This window comes from Aythya ferina (assembly GCF_964211825.1).
Source record: "Aythya ferina genome assembly, chromosome: Z".
Classification (NCBI taxonomy): Eukaryota; Metazoa; Chordata; class Aves; order Anseriformes; family Anatidae; genus Aythya; species Aythya ferina.
The window spans coordinates 36,521,347-36,541,082 of NC_140299.1; the positions used below are offsets into that span (position 1 = coordinate 36,521,347).

At 40.9% G+C, this 19,736-nt stretch overlaps 1 protein-coding gene across 1 annotated transcript in view; it reads right to left on the reverse strand.

Moving 5' to 3' along the window:
• Positions 1-5,415: 5,415 nt before the first annotated feature.
• The window catches only part of SAXO1 (stabilizer of axonemal microtubules 1), a gene marked incomplete at its 3' end in the record, with an annotated part of 39,940 nt that continues 25,619 nt past the window's right edge, over positions 5,416-19,736 (reverse strand). The window contains exons 2-4 of the mRNA XM_084504642.1: positions 13,659-13,838; positions 10,644-10,846; positions 5,416-6,362 (exon numbers count right to left, since the gene is read on the reverse strand). Of these exons, the coding sequence (XP_084360768.1) occupies positions 5,416-6,362; positions 10,644-10,846; positions 13,659-13,838 (1,330 nt within the window). The remainder of the gene's footprint in view (positions 6,363-10,643; positions 10,847-13,658; positions 13,839-19,736) is intronic.

Sequence of the window (19,736 nt, forward strand, 5' to 3'; positions counted from 1 at the left end):
TTAAAAAGGTTTTATGCATGGAGAAATAAGGCTAACACCTAACACAGCATAAAACATTTTCTCATCAACTAAAAATAAAAATAAAAATCCAAAATACCATAGGCAATCAACTTGTAAGTACTGTTGCTAGAAATATTGATGGCAAATGATATGTCCTCTCACTGATGTGGAAAATATCTGACAGCATAAAGCAATAAATAAAAGTTTGAAAGTTGAAATATTTGTTTCTAATGCCACCAAATATAACCACAAAAACAATCAGATGTAATTCATTCACATGAGAGTCTTGCCAGTGCATTTCATTTCATTTCTGTTGCAGAAAACTCACCAGAGCTTCTTCACCTTTCACACTTTCCAGTTTTGCCCTGGTGCCTGCCTTTGGCACAGTGACTGATGAGCATGTGCTGGGAGACCTGCATGCACTGCTTACACACAGAAACATGAAAATGCCTTTAATGCCTCCCTTAGTCTGTATCAGTCTGTACCATATGTAAGTTATTTTGACTGCTAGCTGCTTTGAATTACACTGTTGATCAGCCCAGGAAGCACAGTAGATGGGAAGGAGCAACGCAGCATTGTGTCACCCATCACACATCCATTTCTCCTTGGCATCTCACTTTGCCAAGTGACAAGAGCTTCACACTGCCTCCTCACCTGTTTACATAGCTCCAAAGAGCTCTGCAGCTCTCTGGCCCTGACCAATGAGCAGTTCTGAGGATCTGATTTAATTACTAAATGTCACTTCTTTGCAAGAAGTTCCATCCTATCATTGTCCACACTCCCTTCAAAATGACTGCCTCTTTGTCAGTGAGACAAAGCTCTTGAGGAAGTCAGACGTCATGTTCCTAAAGGCCAGGCTCATCTGCACAGGATGTCAGTGTGGGCACTGCATCAACACAAAGCTCACATAACAGAAGCAACCCTGGTACCATGCAATGCCTGTTCTTCTTCAGAAAAGTGCTTCCACAATTCTCCTGGCACACAAATTCCCATGAAGCAACCAAAAGACCAGGCATCAGGATCAGTCCCTGAGTGTACAGGGGGCAGTGTCGTGGGCAGGACTGCACAGAGCCCAGGCAAGAGACTCTTCTGCGCAGGCAGATCAAGTGCTCTGCAGCCAGGAAGGCACAGGGAGGCAGTTCAGCTGGCTCAAGCAAGGGGTAAGGTCTATGAAACTGTGACAACCACGTTTGTGCAAACCAGGATGACTTTGGTTTGCAAAGTAAAACCAGAACTATAAACACAGTCTACCACTTGTTCACATTGCAGTTCCCTATTCTTCCTGCTAACAATCTGTTTGCCTCTTAGGAGAGGGGGAAAAAAGGAAAAATGAGAGTGTTCCTTAAGCCTCTAAGCCCAGAAGCTTTAGATTTGTGTAGACATAAATAAAATAAAATAATAAAATAAAATAAAATAAAATAAAATAAAATATAATAAAATAAAATAAAATAAAATAAAATAAAATAAAATAAAATAAAATAAAATAAAATAAAATAAAATAAAATAAAATATAAAAAGTATGCAGTTTTATGTGGCTAAAAGGGAATGGGGTACTGGGGGGTTGTGCTCTGGCTACATATAAATACTGTTTGTTTAAGCAGTGGCAGGATGTGAGCAACTGCACAGTAAGCACTTAGTTATGCACACATGCTTAGGATGACATGGGCATGGGAAACCACTCCCTGCTAGTACTCTTTAACAGTGAGGATCCTGCAAGTGAGGATCAGGGCAGGTTTCTTTTCTTTTAAGGAAATGCTTAGTGGTTGGGCTGAGGAGTAATTTGATTTGGGCAACATGGAGATTTACACACACACACACACACACACTCACACACACACACACACACACGCCATTCCAACAGGCTGGGTTTTTTGGTTAGTTGGTTGGTTGGGTTGGGCTGGTTTGGTTTCGTTTCATTTTGTTTCGTTTCGTTTGTTTTTTTAAGCATAAATTATTGGTTATAAATAGTCCATGAGGTTGGTGGATGCTTGTTAAAATACTTCACCTCCTGAAACACCGATGGAGTCATTTTTCAACTAATAGCATATAATCTAGTTATTTTATTACAAAAAAAAAAAAAAAAAAAAAAACAAAACAAAACAAAAAAAAAACTCACTGTTAACTCACTACATACAAATCCCAGCAAATGAAATACAGCTGTGCACTGGCAGGATCCCATGGGCACTTTTCTTCTTCAGCAGAGAGCAAAGCAGAGCATGGGCCTGCAGGCTGGGCAAAGCAACACTCTTGACCCTATGTGGTGGTGTTTGGCCTGCTGTTCAGGTCCTCCTCTGGAGCCTCGCTGAGGACAGCTCTCCGAGCCAGCAAACACAGCACTAGTGAGCTGGAGAAAGCCAGGAATGTAAAGCCAAATACACTGCTGCCTCTCTGATAGTTACCCTTTTCCTTCCATGCTGAATGCAGGCTAAAACATATGTGGGACAGATACAGAGCCAGACGGAGAAAGTCAGGTTGCTCCAAAGCAGCAGTTCCCCTCAAAAACAAGGAGAACAGCATAAACCATCAAATTACTGTTTCCTGTGTGGGAAAGAGGCAGAGAATGGGGAGAAAGTGGGATTTGTAACAGGATCAGCCAAAAGCAAAATCTGCTGGTGGTACCTCAGAAAATTTCTCTGTGGAAGCTTCCCATTGCAGTGAGCCCACTCCGAAGTTCTCTGCCCAAATGGCTCTTTCCAGCTGAAACAGCATGGCTCCCTCAGGGAAGTTCTCTCCATGCCTCAGGAAGGTCATTTTTTTTCCTTTCACAGTGGAAATACATTAAGACCAGCTGCCTCCTGTCTCTGGAGTACCATGCCCATGATCAATATTGCTTCTCTCTGTGCTATGAATATCCTCAGTCCTTGCTGAAGCATACCATTTATCTTTTGGCACTTTCTTCATAATTCTGAAATGTATGGGACACTGACAATTCACGTTCTGCCTCTGGCAATCTGTATAGCACTGGGTGAAGCCCTTCTCAGAGATTATAAATGCATGGTGGTGTACTTCCACAGCTAGTACAGCCAAGCTAAGCCTGGCCTCCCAGGGCCAGGTATTTTTTCCTGCACTGACCTCCTGCATCAACACTGGTAATTGTGCAGCTGTGTGATGAATTGGTTCGGGAAAATTAAATAAATAAGTCTTAACCCCATTAAAACACTGGCTTGCTTTCAGCCAGGATGATCTCCTGGTCATGCACTCAGTGTTAATGTTGCCAGAATAAGAGAGAGCAGGAGAAATGTGCAACTGGAGGTGAAACTTTAGCAGCCCAACCTTTAATCAGCTTTAATTTCTATGGAACCACATCTTTCATCACTTAAGTGAACTCATTTTATTCCTCAGTGTTATCACATGATGGTTTTAATAAATTTCTTACACACTTCAGCTACATGTCAGAAGAAAAAAAAAAATGTGTGTTCACATACCAGGAAAGTCTTGGAATTAAATCAGTCCTGTCTACTTGACACTGCAGTGAATTGGTGCACTATTTGCAAAATCAAGACTTCTGTTATTAAGGTTCAAAATCCAGATATTACTGATGCTAAGTAACATATTACATTTCTGTTCATTTTGATAAGATTAGCTTCCACCCAGGGAAAAAGAAAAAAAAAAAAAAAAAGAAAGAAAAAAGAAAAAAAAGAATTGTGATAGACAAGACTCTCCTAGCGCCTAGCTCTTCATTCACTGCCAGTCTCACATCAAGGAGTTGAAAGAACAGTCAAGGAGCTTTCAGGGGTAATCAATGATCAATCTCCTTTGCAGTCACAGGCCTATCTATTTCTTTCAGATAAACTTTGTTTCAGAACAGACAGAATTCAAGTTGATGAATAAAATCAGGAAAATTAGTAACTAAAGAGAGATAGGGAAGAAAAAATATTTTCCTGTCAAAGCCTTACATTAAAGACAGGAAGGTTCAAGGCAGCTGCCAAGGCAGCAGGGGCTGAAAGAAATACGGAACATACCCTAGGTAATGACCTCAGTACAGGTGAGTGAATATTTTTTCAGAATCTTGAATTTCTGAACGCTGTGTTTTTCTATCAGTGACTATGAAGTTTGGCCCCTTTTTATAGTGTAACTGGCCGAGAAGTGCCTAGTTGCCCCTGTTGCAATCCCACAAGTTTTCATTGAACTAGCCCATATATTTAGAAAAAGCCTCCAGAACTGATTTAAAGACTTCAAGTGATGCAGAACCACTGTGTCTCCAGGGTAATTGCTCCAGGGGCTTCCCACCCTCAGGGTTAAACATTTACATTCCTAGATGGAATTTGTTTGGCTTTAGCTTGCAAGCATTTATGGAAGACTTATATCCCAAAGCGTTTCAAAGCTTTTCAGAAGTTTTAAAATACATTTATACAGAAAACTGTCTTCCATTCCTCTCTGAATACAAACGCTTTGAGTGGCAAAAGACATGCCTTTTCTCCAGCATGCAACAATTTTCCCTAGCTCTTGAGCTAATGACTCAGAATACAGCCACAGCTGGCGGGAGTAAGAGGGAAAAATATTTAGGAAAGTAGATTGCACTAAAACCAGTAAGATTCACAGTGCTAATGTAAAATTTGTAAGTCTAGATAACAGCACCCAGCATGTGGAAAAGGAAAATTTCTGATCAGGAGTTTAACCTTGACCTTCTCCAAAAGATAATACAACTGCAGCTGCTGAGTGAAAGGTAACAACATATGGCAATTTTATGCTTGTTACACTCATGGCACCCTCACTGCATCCTTCAGCAAGGAGCTCCTGACACCTGTCCTATTCTAAGACTGAGCCAGGCTACTTTGCAAGTTGTAGGCTAAGGTGTTGTCTTTGGAATGACAACCTCACATCCGATAGCCTAGCTCTGGGCAGCATGGTGACACAATGAAGGTGTCACCTCCTATGATTTTATCTGATAGTAGTATCTGGCATTATGTCTTTTTGATGGAAGTGAAGAACACAGCCAGGTCTCAGACCCTATTGGCCAACTGTTATTTTTAGCTGTGAGTCCACAGTATGTAATCAAGCTGAAGAGATGGTTATACCACTGTCATCATGGAAGTGGCTGAACCCCTGCTATAATAGCATACACCACTGTGAGATCTCTCTTAGTATCTCATGAAAGGGTTATCTCTGTCAGTTAAAGAGCAGAAGTTAGGTGGGAAAACAAAAATAAAAATACAGAGAAACAAGAATTCATACGTCGTGTCCTTGGGTCTTATGTTTTTTATTTATACAATTGGCCCAGAAAAAGCCAATATTTGGGTATTATTTTTTTTTTTTTCAAATATAAAATCAATGATTGGTTTTAAAGAAGATTGCCAAAATAATAATAATAATAATAATAATAATAATAATAATAAAGCTGTCATTTTTAGCTCACTGAGGCCCTGCGCTTTTAATCCATTCACAAGAAGGCTACTTCCAGTCTCTTTTCTTGTGTCAACCTTTCAAGCATTCACCTTCAGAAGCAGGGATATAGAGTTTGTGACCATCAGCGTTGGTTCCCTCAAAGGTGTATCCAGGTGGGTCTTTGTAAGAAGCCAAGCATTTAACAATGCCCTTTGGTGTGTAGCTGGTAGTGTAGATGGTTTTTGCATCCAGCAGAGTGTGAGGCCTAGGGCCTGACCATGCAGGTTTGTAGCTCTTTGTAACTGTGAGAGGATGAGGCAGATAATGGGTCCGAAAGGTGCTCAAGCAATCCATTGGTTCATCTGGAAAAGTCAGCTCTGGAGCATGAGTGATAGGCTTTACTCTCTTGCATACCCAGGGCTTATAATCTTCCTTCATTGTAGAAGAGCTATCAAATGGCCCAGTGTTTTTCTTAAGCTGGGCCAGAGATCGGCACATCTTGGCTGGCTTGCCATTTAGGTGTTTGTAGTGTAACTGAGTAGTGGTATGAAGGTCCATTTTCTCTACTGGAGGTACATATTCAACAGTTTTTTTGGTGAATATAGGATGAAGTGGCCAAGCTTGGTATTTTTCCTGAAACTCAGTTGTAGAGGAAAATGGACAATCATGGAGAGGCTTTGGCTGGTATGGTTTAGCCAGCTTGGCTGGCTTAGCAGGCAGCCCCTTGTAAGAAACTTTGTGAGTAGTGAGGCCATCAAATGGGACCTCACTGGGCTTGTATTTCTCATGCTGATGAATGTAACGTTTCTCCAGAGGGTGTGGCACGTAATTCACTCTGTAATTTGTCATACTTTCAAAGGGATTCTTGCTTCTCTGATTCAGATTCAGAGGTTTGAAGCTTTGAGTGGCAACCGGTCCCCTGTAGAGATAGTCATCTTGGACAACAGTTCTGTGGTCAAATTTTGCTTCTGATGGGTGATACCCATCGTCTGGTCTGATCATCTCTGTCTTTGGTTCATTCCACAGCACATAGTCATCTGAAATGTAAGAGGTATCCTATCTAAGTACTTGTAAGTACTATCTAAGTACTTGTTCAACTATAAGTATTTGCTGGTGTAATGTTGACATATCCAGTTGGAAACCTACTGAAAAAGTCACAGTAGAAAACATTGTACAACAATGTGCTAACCCCTGGAAAAATATAGCAAATACACAGAGGAGACAACAAGTTTCATGAAAATAATGCTGTGCCCACCCCCTGCCTACAGAGATGTGAAATGCAATCTCAGAAAATCAGATAATGTTCTAAGTCTTGCAGAAACATTTTCTGCAGGTAACTTTGTGAATCCTGTCCTCATGCTCAGTCAACCTGAAATCACAAACATGGAGTACCATGGCAAGGGCTTTGAATGCTTTCCTTTAATTTTCTGCAGCTATGTTGTGGCTGGTTCAGAGCACAGGCAGGGTATGCCTTTGCCTGCAGGAGACCATAGAGGTGTCTCACCCAGTATCTCTGGGTCAAGGAAAACCAGATGTCCACCACTCCACCCTGAAGGCCAAGTTGCAGAGCTGTCTTTCCTCTTTGCACCTTCTCATCTGAGAATGACCTGATTTCTTAAATGCACAGATATGATGCTCCCTACTGTTATCTGAGTTCAGGGTTTTGCAGTTGATCTTGGTGTCAGCAAGCTGTGCTCTGTGGCAGTTCCTCTGCTCTTGGCCTTTCTCTGTATGGCATTCCTGCTCTCAATACAAGCAGGAACCAAGAAGGAGCTTATCTCTTCATCTCCAAATTATAGCAAAACTGCTAGAATTTGCAGGCCACATCTGCACTGATCTGAAGGATTGTATCATATCACAGAGAGGGTTCCTACTCCAGAAATCTTGCTATCTAAATTCACGACTAAGAAAATTTCTAGGAGATGGTTTAGGGACACCAATATCTTCCTTCTTCATCATGATACCAGGCAAAGTGAGGCAGCAGTGAAACTTAAAAATTTGCACCCATTCACACTAGAAGTTTGTTGCAAAGCTGCCTAGTTCTCAAACCCGTATAGCAGCCACAAGCCCTTCTTTTTTCCTTCCTAGTAATCTTGTGCAACTTCCCCTAGAGAGCATTATGGTTACTGGTAGGAAGTTGAAATTAAATAGTCTTGGAGCTAACCCAAGTCTCTTTTATTTTTTTATTTTTTTCCCCAGTTTTCTCTCCTTTCAAACCACATTGAGAGTCATGAGGCAAATAAGCTTCCAGCTGACTCTGCGCAGGAAGGAAGTCTGGATTTCAAAGTACTAGAGAGTAAATGATGCAATTAGGTATCAGGATATTCGAACTCTCCAATCCAAACAGAGTTATTCCTTCTGAATAGCGGCCACAGTACTACACAAACACAATTACACAAAGGATATGTTCATTACAATATGAAGTTTACCAAAAACAAAGTCTTTCCCCCCCCCCAATTAGATGTCCATTTGAAGTCCTTCTGGTTTAAATCAAGCTGCTCTGCCTTGGCACAGGAGAGCAAGGAGAAGCCACAGGCGCCATGCTGCCCCCAGCCAGCAGCCAGGCCCCATTGCAAGGCACACAGAGCCGCAGGGATGCCTGTGCAAGGGAGACAAGGCCTGCAGCACAGGGAATTTCTTGAATGCCACATCCGAAAGCCTTCCCCCACAGAAGCCCATGCCTGATTTGGTGGAGACAGCCATTTGAGTCCACAGGAGAAGGCCTGGCCCAATGGAAACCTGCACTTGCATGCAGGGCTGCCCTCGTGCAGCTAATTAGTACAGACATCTATGAACATGGTGATGTGTGCCAGCATAGATACTTGTCTGCTGTTGTTGGTGCTACTGAAGGCCAGGCTACATGCTCTGCTAGCCTGAGGGGTGTTCAAGCTCATGTTCCTGCTGGGGCAATAAGAGACATCCAGGCAATGCCCCGCTGGTGGATCCTTATCTCGAGCCTCTGCCCAGGGCATTTTATTGTCCTGGAGAGATGGTCCAACAGGGCGAACCAAGAGCATATACAAATGTGACATTACAGGGAATGTATTAATACACTGATAAAAAATGACAGCTGATGAGACTCAGCCCATGCCTGCACAAGGACTGGTTCAGAGATCTGACAGTTAAGGTGCCAATCAAGAGCTACAAAAATCCTTTTAGGTTCCCCCATCATCCTTGCTGGAAGATACTCAGTGTGTTTTGGATGTAAGCATGGCTTTTAAATATTCAAAATATGACAAGCTAGCCCATCTGTCTTCAATTTTAAAAAATTTACAAACTCTACACATTCAGAGACCTCATACGCATTATGAATTTATGTTACTTAGTGTAAGCCAGCAGTGCTACTACTCCTTCAAAATATGTTACAATTTTATTGTAACTCTAATTCTTCTCCCATAGATATTAATAGTTTCCCTTGTAGCACAATCTTGAAAACATTAGGGGGTACAGGAGGGAGCAGAGTATATGAACCATATGTTATTGGAGGGTTACACACATCCCACTACAAGTGAGACAACACTAAAATTAGATTACATACCTGCAAATGAACAGAAACAGCCATGCGTGTATCTGAGAATAAATAAGACTCTTGATACCTCAAGTTGCAAAGTCATCTGACATTAATTGTGATATACAATATCAACATCTTAAACTTACAATGTTATTTGACTTGTGGTGCGTGTAGTAGGAAGGAATCGGACAATACAGTAGGAAAGGCAGTTTAACAAAAAAGCAGTACTTGTACATCTTTTAAATATCTGCTTAAATATTTGAATTACAATAATTAATGAAATAGCATGTTACAAAATTTCATACTTGGAGTGTTGATAAGTAAAACCTAGGAGTGCTTAGAGAATAGCACAATGAAAACTCTTTTTGTGAACCTGAGCCTTTAAAAGTGAACAAATTCAGTATGCAACTTGATCTTTCAGGTGGTTTGGATGAAGATTTCTATTTGCAGTGTTTTCTGAAATACTGCAAATTATAACCAAATGTATATATGCTACATTTTATTGGAGTTCTGGAGTAACAGTTAAGGTATTGACCTAAATATTGATAAAAGATACATCTGGTTCAGATACATAGTTACGGATACATAAATAAAGAATGAAAGATCCTCTGCTTGTGCAAAGCAGCCTTCCTCTGTTGCACACAGTGAGGTTATTCCAATGAATACCATCTGGTTACACAGCCTATGCAAAGCAAAATGTTCAAAATTGTGTATATGTGGGTATTTTGCACCTGTGGGTCATAGTCTTCACCAGGCAAGTCATTCTAAATGGACAGTATTTCCTGTATCCTTAATGTAAAAATTCCAGTTCCTGCCATTGCAAATATGCAGCTGTAGTTAAGTCCAACTTGTAGTCATTTCAGCTGGGTGATCTTAGCACCGCATTCACATTCCTCTTGTTTCCTTACTTCCTTTATCATTTTGAGTTTTGAGAAAAATTGTTTCTGTGCAGTGGGACAAATCTCAATGCCAGCACCAATCACAAGTTTTCGTATTTGTAAAGCACAATAAAAATAAGACATTAAAAATATTGTAAGAAATACAGCTATACTAGCTATCTGCCTAGCAACATTTTGCTGCTGTGCAAAAATGGGGCAACTCTAATTTTCTCCTTAAGTCCTTCTACCAAAACCAATAGTTACTGTGACAGTGTAACTGAGAGCTTTCCTCCAGTGCATGCAGACAAGGAAGTAATGCTGGTGGAAAGGAAGGAACACGGCCCCACAAAGCCAAACCACCTACACTAAACTACTGCTACTTAAAAAAAAAAGGTATAGTTCACATGTTTTACCAAGAGGAGAGCTTGAGTGCTTTGGACATTTGCATGGAATTTCTGGATGTCCATAATTCTCATACATGTCTCTCATATATCCACATATTAACCCTGAAGCACACACAAAACTGGTCCCATGTTTCATGACCTGCTCAGACCTCTTGAATTCTTCACATTTTAGATGTATCAGATCCACTGACTGTGTGGCTCAACCATGCAGTACACCAAGAGTATAGTCAGTATAGCCTAAAGGTAATACTGCTGGACTTACATTCAGGAGTTCAGATGGCCCTGTTTCTACCTGGGAGCCTGTAGGCAAGCCAAACATGGCCAGGAGGTGAATTCAGAGACACCCCAAAGTTTCCATTAATAGGGGACCAGCTTAGCCCCACAAGGTATTCCTCACAATTTTTGTGGCTCCTGCAGACCCAACTCATTGGTATATATGCACAGAAGGAATTACAGTTGCATTTGATCTGTCTTCAAAAACAAAGCTACTTGTGAACTCCTGAAATGAGAAGCAAAGGCACATACCTTCATAAGTGGATTTTGTGTCCATCTTGGCACCAGAGATGTCTCTCATCTCACGGGGGAGGCAAGGAAGTACTTGACAGATAGGGTGGGGGTTATAATCTTGTCTATAAGTGGAGGTCAAATCCATGCTCTCATCACTCTTGACACGCTTTTCGGGTTCTTTAAGTTTCAGTGGCAACACTTCATGAGCTATGTAATCTCTCCTGTGAATAATAATTTCATTATGTCTTTCATATCAAGGACAAAAATATGGTTCTGGACATAGGCAGAAATTAATAATTCCCCTTACCTTCACAACCTAAGCAAGTTTGGATAGGATACAAGCAGTTAATGAAACACACTAGCCCTTCATTTTTGGAAATCCAGATTCTGAAAAAGGAACTTGGGCAGCTCTGGACAAGCTCATGCAGGACAGATTCCCCCTTCTCTTCACCCAGCAAGGTTAATGGTCTTACTCAAAGCTATTTCTGTTCTTCGGGGAAGGTATACCAGAAGACATAATTCCTTTTATAAAGCCCAGTAATTACATCAGACTATCTGTTATGCATGACAAATGGAACAACAGCCTTCTCAGACAATGGATTGCACAGCCGTTTAACCCCAGATGGAGAGAGAACAACAAAACATTTTTACAGCAAGACACCAGTTGAGGAAAGAAACAATGTGGTTTCTTTCTTCAACTCAACTTTCCTCAACAAGACAGGCAGCTTTTTCTCATGCACCATTGTAAAATAACTATATGAAGATACTGGGGTAGTGTCACTTAACTAAACGTTACAGAAAAAAGATGGAGAAGAAAATTACATCAGCATCTGACCTGAACCTATTTCACCACCCACATCCTCTTGTATAGGGCAGACAGTCTGCTTCCTGGCACCGGAGAGTTCAGTTTCTAGTGTCAGAATAACATTCCGATGGTATATTAATCTGTTTACCCCTTTTGCAGCTGGGCAGGAGAAACAGTCAGTACTGGAGCTATTCTGATATTAACATTACATTTTCCATCAGGAACAATTCTTCTTGAGTCTGGGGCTCTGAATTTAACATGTTAGTCACATAATTTAGGAAATGAACAAGGTTATCAAAAGACTGCGTGGAGCAGAAGGGAGGAACATCCACATAGCAAATTTTTAATTATAGTGGTAAAAACAGAAATGCAAAAGTAAATAATTCCAAGGGTATCAAGAATTCCTCATAAAGACATCACACAAGTTGTAGCCACTTGGTATTCTTTTTTAAGGGGACAAGAAAAGGCAAACAGAAACTACACAGGCATGCAGCAACCTCAGTAGCAGGGAGGATTCAGTAACAGACATGATCTTTCCCAAGCCACTCACAGAGCACAATAAAACCCAATTTTGAAGCAGCCAAGCCTGTACCACAGGCAGGTGATTCTTCACCAATGTGATTTCCTGGCAGCGAGAGAACTTTCTCTCACTCTGTCCATTGCATTGCAACAGAACCTGCAGTGGAGAGGTCAGACAGAGGACAGATTGATGGGCTGGTAAGTCAGTGGCAACCTGCATCCAAGACACTGTGAAAAATGGTACTGCCTACAACTTCTGAATGTTGTCCAGGAGGCTTACTGCTTCCCTGTAACATCTGACGTTCAGCAGAGGGTTCACTCCATCAATTCACTCTGCCTGAGAGGTGTTTAATCACACAGAAGTAGAGATCCTAGCAGAAATCTAACAAATGGTGACACCTTTACATGAGGCCTTAGTACTTTTCAGGTGGATGTCTTTTCTTGTGAGTGCTGCCCAGAAGACAACAAGATTTGCAATCCAATGGCTAGCAGCTCAAGCTCCATTTTCTGCTCTTACTAGGGAACGTGAGTTTTAGTTGTTTGATAAAATGCATGCTCTAAAGAAGCAAGTAGAATTAATTTCTTCTTTTCAAAAGCTTTTCATTAAGCTTCAGGAGTAATAGTTATTACAGGAATCAACATCCTTGTCTGAGCAAGGGTAGTTTTGCTGATTGACCAAGAATTTTCCAGGATTTCTTGACTCCATGGTGGCTGCCCCTCCTTACTGTCCTTGAGAGGATAAAAATGAGCCCAGGATGTATGGGCAGACACAAAGACATCTAGCTGCTTCAGCTGGAAGTGGAAGGCATACATAGAAATGATGTGTGAGAAAGTCTCATTGAAGCCCTTTGAGTCCCTGCTGAAACCTCTAACATAGAGAGAGGCATCCCACATATGAGCGGAAGTCAGACATTTTGGCCTTCATCTGCAATATTTGCGTTTTAGTTTGACAAAACTTAAGAAGGTATAGAGAGCGGAAGGAGTTCGTAAAGCTTGTCAGGATCAGGATGTACAGGTGGTGTTAAGAGTTTGTTAATAGCCATTGGCATCTCCTTAGTCTCATACTCAGCTCAGCAAAGGCAACTGTGAGGTTGTTTGTGACTGTGCCTCTGAGCGCAAAGAAAGCAAACATCAGGCAACAGTGCAAGTGTGAGGATTTCTGCTGAACACCAGCATTGGGCTGCAGCATAGCCAAGAAGAAAAACTGCCCAGCACTACATAGGGACTACCCTGAGGAGCACACCCACACCCCCCTTCAATTTACCACGCTTTACCATATTCATACGTCCTTGCAAACCAGTCACTCAGGTTGCAGTGTACAAAATGCCACTCAAAGCACAGAACAAAAGAAAAATACTCCTCAAATATCATCTGTAGTTTCCCAGGCAATATTTCAGCTTCTTTCCCAGAAGCCTTCCCAAAACAGGAAGAGAGCAAAGAGCAGGGCCATGACCGTGCTGCTATGGCCTGTGTTTTCTTCAATCAGATCACATCTCAACCTCCTGGAAGTGCAAGAAAAATAACTACTGCCCTCCACTGCAACTACTGGCCTCAGACATGCATCACTCCCCACCAGTGCCTGTACAACCCCAGCATTGTTGTCTTCGGGTTCCCCTTGTGGAAAGCAATCATTGTTTTCTCTATTGCCCATCTCTAAAACACACATTCTCTAAAACACAGCCCTCATTCTCTTTCACTACTTTTCATACTTTGTAGTTGAGATGCCTTCCATGGGTATCTGTGCCATCTTGTACTCATTCTTTGGTTTGAATGAGTCTCTGGGAAGTGTGCAGGGATAAAGAGGATATTTCTCCATGTACTCCGATAGCACACATGGCTTCTCGCTCTTGTCATAAGGCCTGGTGGGCAGATGTGGACAATGGTGGCATCTGCAAGGGAAAAAAATAACAGGGGATTTAGTGCCTCACAGGTCATTTTAGACAGCTGACTGAAAATACCTTCTATAACCTGGATGTAGGGTGCAACTATGAAACAGTGGATAACTGAGCATTGCAATGACTGCTATATCTTTGGTTATACCAAGTCCAAAATCACACCCTGCACAAAAAATGGGTTGTTTCTGTCTTAGTCTATAGCCTGCAGTCACAAAAAGTCAGTGAAGCCAACAAAAAGAGTCTAAGAAAATCATGTTCACCTAGATGAAGGAAAAAATAATAATCTGAAATAGAGACAAGTACTCCATATTGTGCTGGACTGGAAACTCCATTTAATGTTCCTTTTGTTCAATTTCTCATTAATTTATTATCCTACTCTGTACACTTATTGAGTTCACTTGAGTAGATAAGTGAGAAAAAAGGTGACAGTTTGGGAATCTCTATTCACTCCTCTGCTCTGGATTTAAATGGCACATATGCAGAAAAATAGAGACATGAGCCATAATGATCTAGATGTCCTCCTGCCATAACTAGTCACATTTGTTCTGAGATCAGCAGGAGCAATACCAAGGAAGTATCTCCTATGAAATTCTGAGCATACATGCTGAGAGCAGATGTTTGTACCTTGATAAACATGTATGCGCCTTCTATGTATGATCAGGCTCCTGAAAACTTACAGAACACCTCTAAAGATGAAAATAATGATATGAATCATTTCATCACATTTTTGCTATTTGCTGTTCTTTCAATGCTTCACAAAATCCTTTCTTTTCTGAAAATGCCACTTCTGTAGTAAGCCAGAGCCTTCAGATTAAAGTAGTTCCATCAGCTCCCGTAGACCACCAATGTGATGCACCAGTACAAGCCTTGCTGCTGGTGAGAGGGCACATCTGCAAGCAGAAGCCATAGTGTGGCACACTTAAGGTGTCAGGGTAGGGGAATGACGGCTGACACGTGAACAAGAGAATCAACAGAAGGGTGAACAGAACAATCCACGCTTTGGTTCTAGTGAAGATTTTCTGGAGGACAGCACCTAAAATACGGAAAACGTAATTTGTTAATTCCCAAAGCAGTTACATATGTTGTTGACTGCTGGTGTTGACTTTGAGGACATCATTGTTTATGCCAGCTGAAGCTTCTAAAACCTCTACACCACAGTAAGTATATTAGTTCTGGAAATGGTCTCGTATGAAGCTATATGACCACTACTAAAGCTGTGGTGCTTTCCAGTCTGTTTTCACTTATGTAGCTGTGTACACTAGACGTCACTGTATGCTCTCCTGGGAGAGGGTCAATTTCTACTGCTACTTGCACATAGAAGTACTATAGCTCCTAGAGATCAGAAAGCTATCCTGAAGTGACTTTTTCAAAACAACAAAAAACATTGCATCCTCCTACTTATCTACAGATTTGAGCCAATACAGGCCAATTGACATGGTAAACAATAAATTTCTCAGTATGGCCCCCTGAGGTAAGGTTATTTTTGAAGCTAAAAATTCTTAAAATTAGTGTTGATTAATATATGCTTACTCCCTTAAATTATACAAAACCAAAGTCATATGCATTTTATTTTTTCAGTGAGAGTAAATCTTAGAAACATGGAAATCATCTAAATCATTGAAAACATACCATACTTATTTCGGGGGCTCACCAAATTTCTTAATTAATACTGCATCCTAGTCCAAAGCAGTTATCTATTTATAAGTCTGGACTCTGTCTGAGCAACATATTATTTACCAGCGTGCAAGTGTTTTCCAAAGGTTGTGTTACTGAAAGAACTGGTAGGGAAGTGACATTTTTTGTTTTCTTCTTGAATGAAAGAGGGCTGTGTATAAAACAAGTTTGTGTTTTTCATTACAGGATTGCTACTAATTGTCTTCAGCATTTCCTGCATTATGTTTTTGTATACAAAATCCTCTTTGCAGAACTGTATAACATTAAAGCTGAGCTACTGTTGGGACTTCTAACCTAGACATGATGAGGCTAGATTTGTTAAAACTCAGATGCTTTCCAGAGACTTCGCAGAGCTAAACTATGGAGTTATCATTTCTTGAAACAGATTCGGTATTATTCTCTACTGATCACTACCATTACAGGTGTTTACAATAGCAAGAATAAGTCCTGTTACAGAATCAAGATCTCTCAATGCCGGATGCTTCTCCATAACAAAAGAAAGAGCAGTGTAGCCATAACCAGGCTCAGTTGTGGCCTCAGGCAAAGGGTGGAACAGAAAATATTTGTGTATCCGTAGACCAGCAATTTGTGCAACTTAATAGAAGCAAAAAAAGCTTTGAAGGCCCAGCATCCATTGTACAGACACTTCAGGGTAGGTTTATCCCAGATGAGCTCTAGTCCAGTGCTCTACCAGAGGTCATCTCTCTTTCTGTATGGAGCTCAGACTGGGATGTGCAGCAGAATGAGGACACTAAGAACTAGCAAATTTTCTGCAGAAGCTCACTCCTGACTGTAACTAAAATATCACCATGGATCATCCAGCACTGGTGACCTCCTTCTTTCCATGCTGTGGCCAGGCCAGAGCAGCGTGCAGAAGGCTCATCCTGTCAAAGACAGACTTTGGATTTCACCCTCAGATTTCTTCCCAGAGACATAACAGTTTATGTCCCTTTCTTGTTTGATTTAAACCTGCTGGAGTCAATGTGAACTTTGCTGATTAAGGACTTCAGGAACAAGCCCATGGGACTCACAGTGAGAGGAGGCCTCTGGTTTATGTCTCATACATCATTCCTGTCAAAGTCAGAGTGTTCCCTTCTGAATGTATGTTTCCCAGTGCTCCATCTAGTCCAGATTTGAATTATCCATTTAAAAGAACTTCTATACTTAGCAAAATTACTGTTAAATCAGATGTTGAGCAACTGAGGGTCAATCAATGTCTGATTACTCTTGCTTGTCCACATGACATTCCTGAAACACACTTTGTGACAAAAACCTTCCAAGCATAGGCTGCACTGACACTTTCTGGCCACGTCTGTGGTCTTTTAGCATTCCTAGGAATTATTCCTCATCCTCCAAGGGAAAATGATCTGTCCAGTCTTTCTGCTTCAAATCTGTTGGCTTCACACTTCCCTTAAGTGCACTTTCTTCCCACTGCTCTCTTAAAGTCTCTAACACAGCAAGCTAGTCTTAAGTTTGGCTTTGGAATGTGTTGATGAGGCCCTTATGTTAGCTTTTTATGACAGAATTCACTCAAACAGGGTGAAGGAAATAGTTATACCACCTCGTTCACCATGACCCTGTAGTAGCACTTTGCAAATGAGGAATTAATGACACTTCATTAACATCATCAGGTAGTATCCCATTACAGCTCACCTGCACACAAGGGTTTGGAGAGGGTCTCTTCCAACACTGAGCTCCCAAAGTGTTCCAGAGCAGAGGTTCTGTGCCTCCCCCTGCCTGTGTCAGACAGGCTCTCTGTCACAAGCATTTGGTCCTGTATCCTGACACGTACCGAAGGCAGAGGCCTGTGCCTACCCAACGGCCCTGTTAGGAGTAGGAGACATGAGGGGTCCTGCAGATCAACATGGCAAGGGTGGGTAGCCCAGATAGCTCCAGAAGACCACACAGAAGTAGGAAGGGAACAGTTTGCTGAATCTATATTCTTCACCTTACAGACATCTGGTTCTGTGAACACTAGGGGTCTTCTGAAGAACCCGGGATTGGAAAAAAAAGGACAGCATCTCCTGCAGATAGTAGCAGCCCTAGAGTGCCAAGTAGTTTGCCTTGTGATAAAGCTAAGCCTTCATCAGGGACCTGAATGATCTGGCAGTGCTTTATACCTCAACTATTCACCCACTCTTCATGCGTACATTTCTCCTTTCTCTGTTTTCAGGCACAAAACAACAGAAGGAGATTTTTCAGAGCTAGCTCTTCAGAAACACACTTTCCCAAAAATAAACCTCTCACAATTAGACAGAAACACAAATCTGAATCTTCTGTGTTCTGTTATTTTGCACTAAATCACAATGTGTGCCCACAGATATTAGATTAACACACTCTATAAGCCTACAATCAGAATATGATCACGATTAATAGCTCACCACCAACATATGATATAATAAAAGCTTCACTTCTGCATTCTGAGAGATATTATTGAAAATATTTTACTGAAGAATAATGTAAATAACAGAGCAAAACTATTAAATAAAAGAAATGGAAGAACACTAGACCTTGCATTTTGCTACACTTTACTACTCCTTCTGGCATGATAAATATTTATAAAAGAACTGCATAATTCTCCAGTACTGAATTCACTGTTATGTGTCTGCTGCAAGTTGGCACACTAATGTCGGAACTAAACAGCTCAAGTCATAAAAAATGGTATGTTACCTTATAGTCACTATTGTTTTAGTACTGCATATGTCAAACTGTACCTCTTTTTCTAAATGCTGATGAGACCTCGATTTTGACATTTCTTAGGCTTGCCTGTTTAGATGCTTGTTTTTTGTTGTTGTTGTTGTTGTTGTTGTTTTTTGATTGTTTTTGGTTTTTTTTGGCTAATTGTACCCTGACTTTCACTTGTCCAAATTATTCTTTACTTGATTGGGGTCTATCGAGTTAACCTGGCCAGTATTCTTAATCAAGTATGACAAGGAAATGCATAGGTTTTTTAGGCCCACTAAGAATTATGGAAGAACACCAGACTCTTGGAGGGGTAGAATGCTAGAGAATTTCCATTTTGAACCATTTAGATTTCCAGTAGCCTAGAAGCAGACAATGATATCTTGCAAGCAAATATTTCCCAGCAAGGGAACCTACACTGCTGAAGTTTTGGACACATTCTGAAAACATTTTCCATTTGGCAGAACTGAGCCTTCTAATTCCATATAATGTGCTGTCCATATTTCCAGCATAAAATTAGCAGTTATATACATTATTGTATATGTAAATCAGAATATTAGTATAAAGGACATCTATGTAGGAAAAAAGTGACAAAATTCACATTCTGCAGCTTATACATTTGATGTGGGAAATGACCCTACACCTCTTATTCCCCAGGCTACACTCTCAACCACAAAAGCAACAGCTGTCTGAGATTTGGATCTTATGCTTTGTAGATGAACAAGTAATGTGTTCTGTGTAGTTCAGTTAGTTCCCAACAGCACCACCAAACACAAACTTTACACCAGCTGACATCAGATCTCATGAGAAGGCACTGTCTTTGAAGAAAAATGAAATTACTGTATGTCAACATGTCCTGCTAGTCCACAACAAGAAAGCCAAGAATTCAAAAGAGCATCAGTAATAAATCACACTTGCTCTGAAATTTCATCCAGGCAAAAGGTTCCAGATGTGTTGTCCATATGAAAATAAGATGATCAGGACCTTGCCATTGTGGAGAAACATAGGGACAAAGACAGAAACATTCATACAGATGAAATACTGTATCATATGAAAATACTATGGGTATGTGTTCCTTAAGGTTAAGCATCAGGATTTTTTTTTTGACTAAAAAGAGCACTCTCAGCTTACAACTGGAGAAGATGTAACTTGTATTGTGATTAAGCTAGTTGAGGTGCATCAGCAAGTGTAAGCTGCTGCTGAAACTCAGCCCGCTTGTTATAGACCATTTTTGACAGACTTGTACCAAATTTGTTAAGTATGAGAAGACATAATATGTTCTGAAACTATGTTAGCAGAGTGTGGATAACTAGGCAATAGCATGTAACTCACCTACCAGTCTGTGCAGTCAGAAGAAGATACTCTCAGCTCAACAAAAGTCTAATTGTTTATAGCCATGGGGTCTTTGGTTCTGCCGTTACCTGTTCCCTCTCTCATATCACCCCACACATGTACACCTCTGTGCTATATCCCATGTCTACATTTTCAAGGCCTCTGTTATCACACCAGGCCTGTATTGTCTTGCATTGCATTACT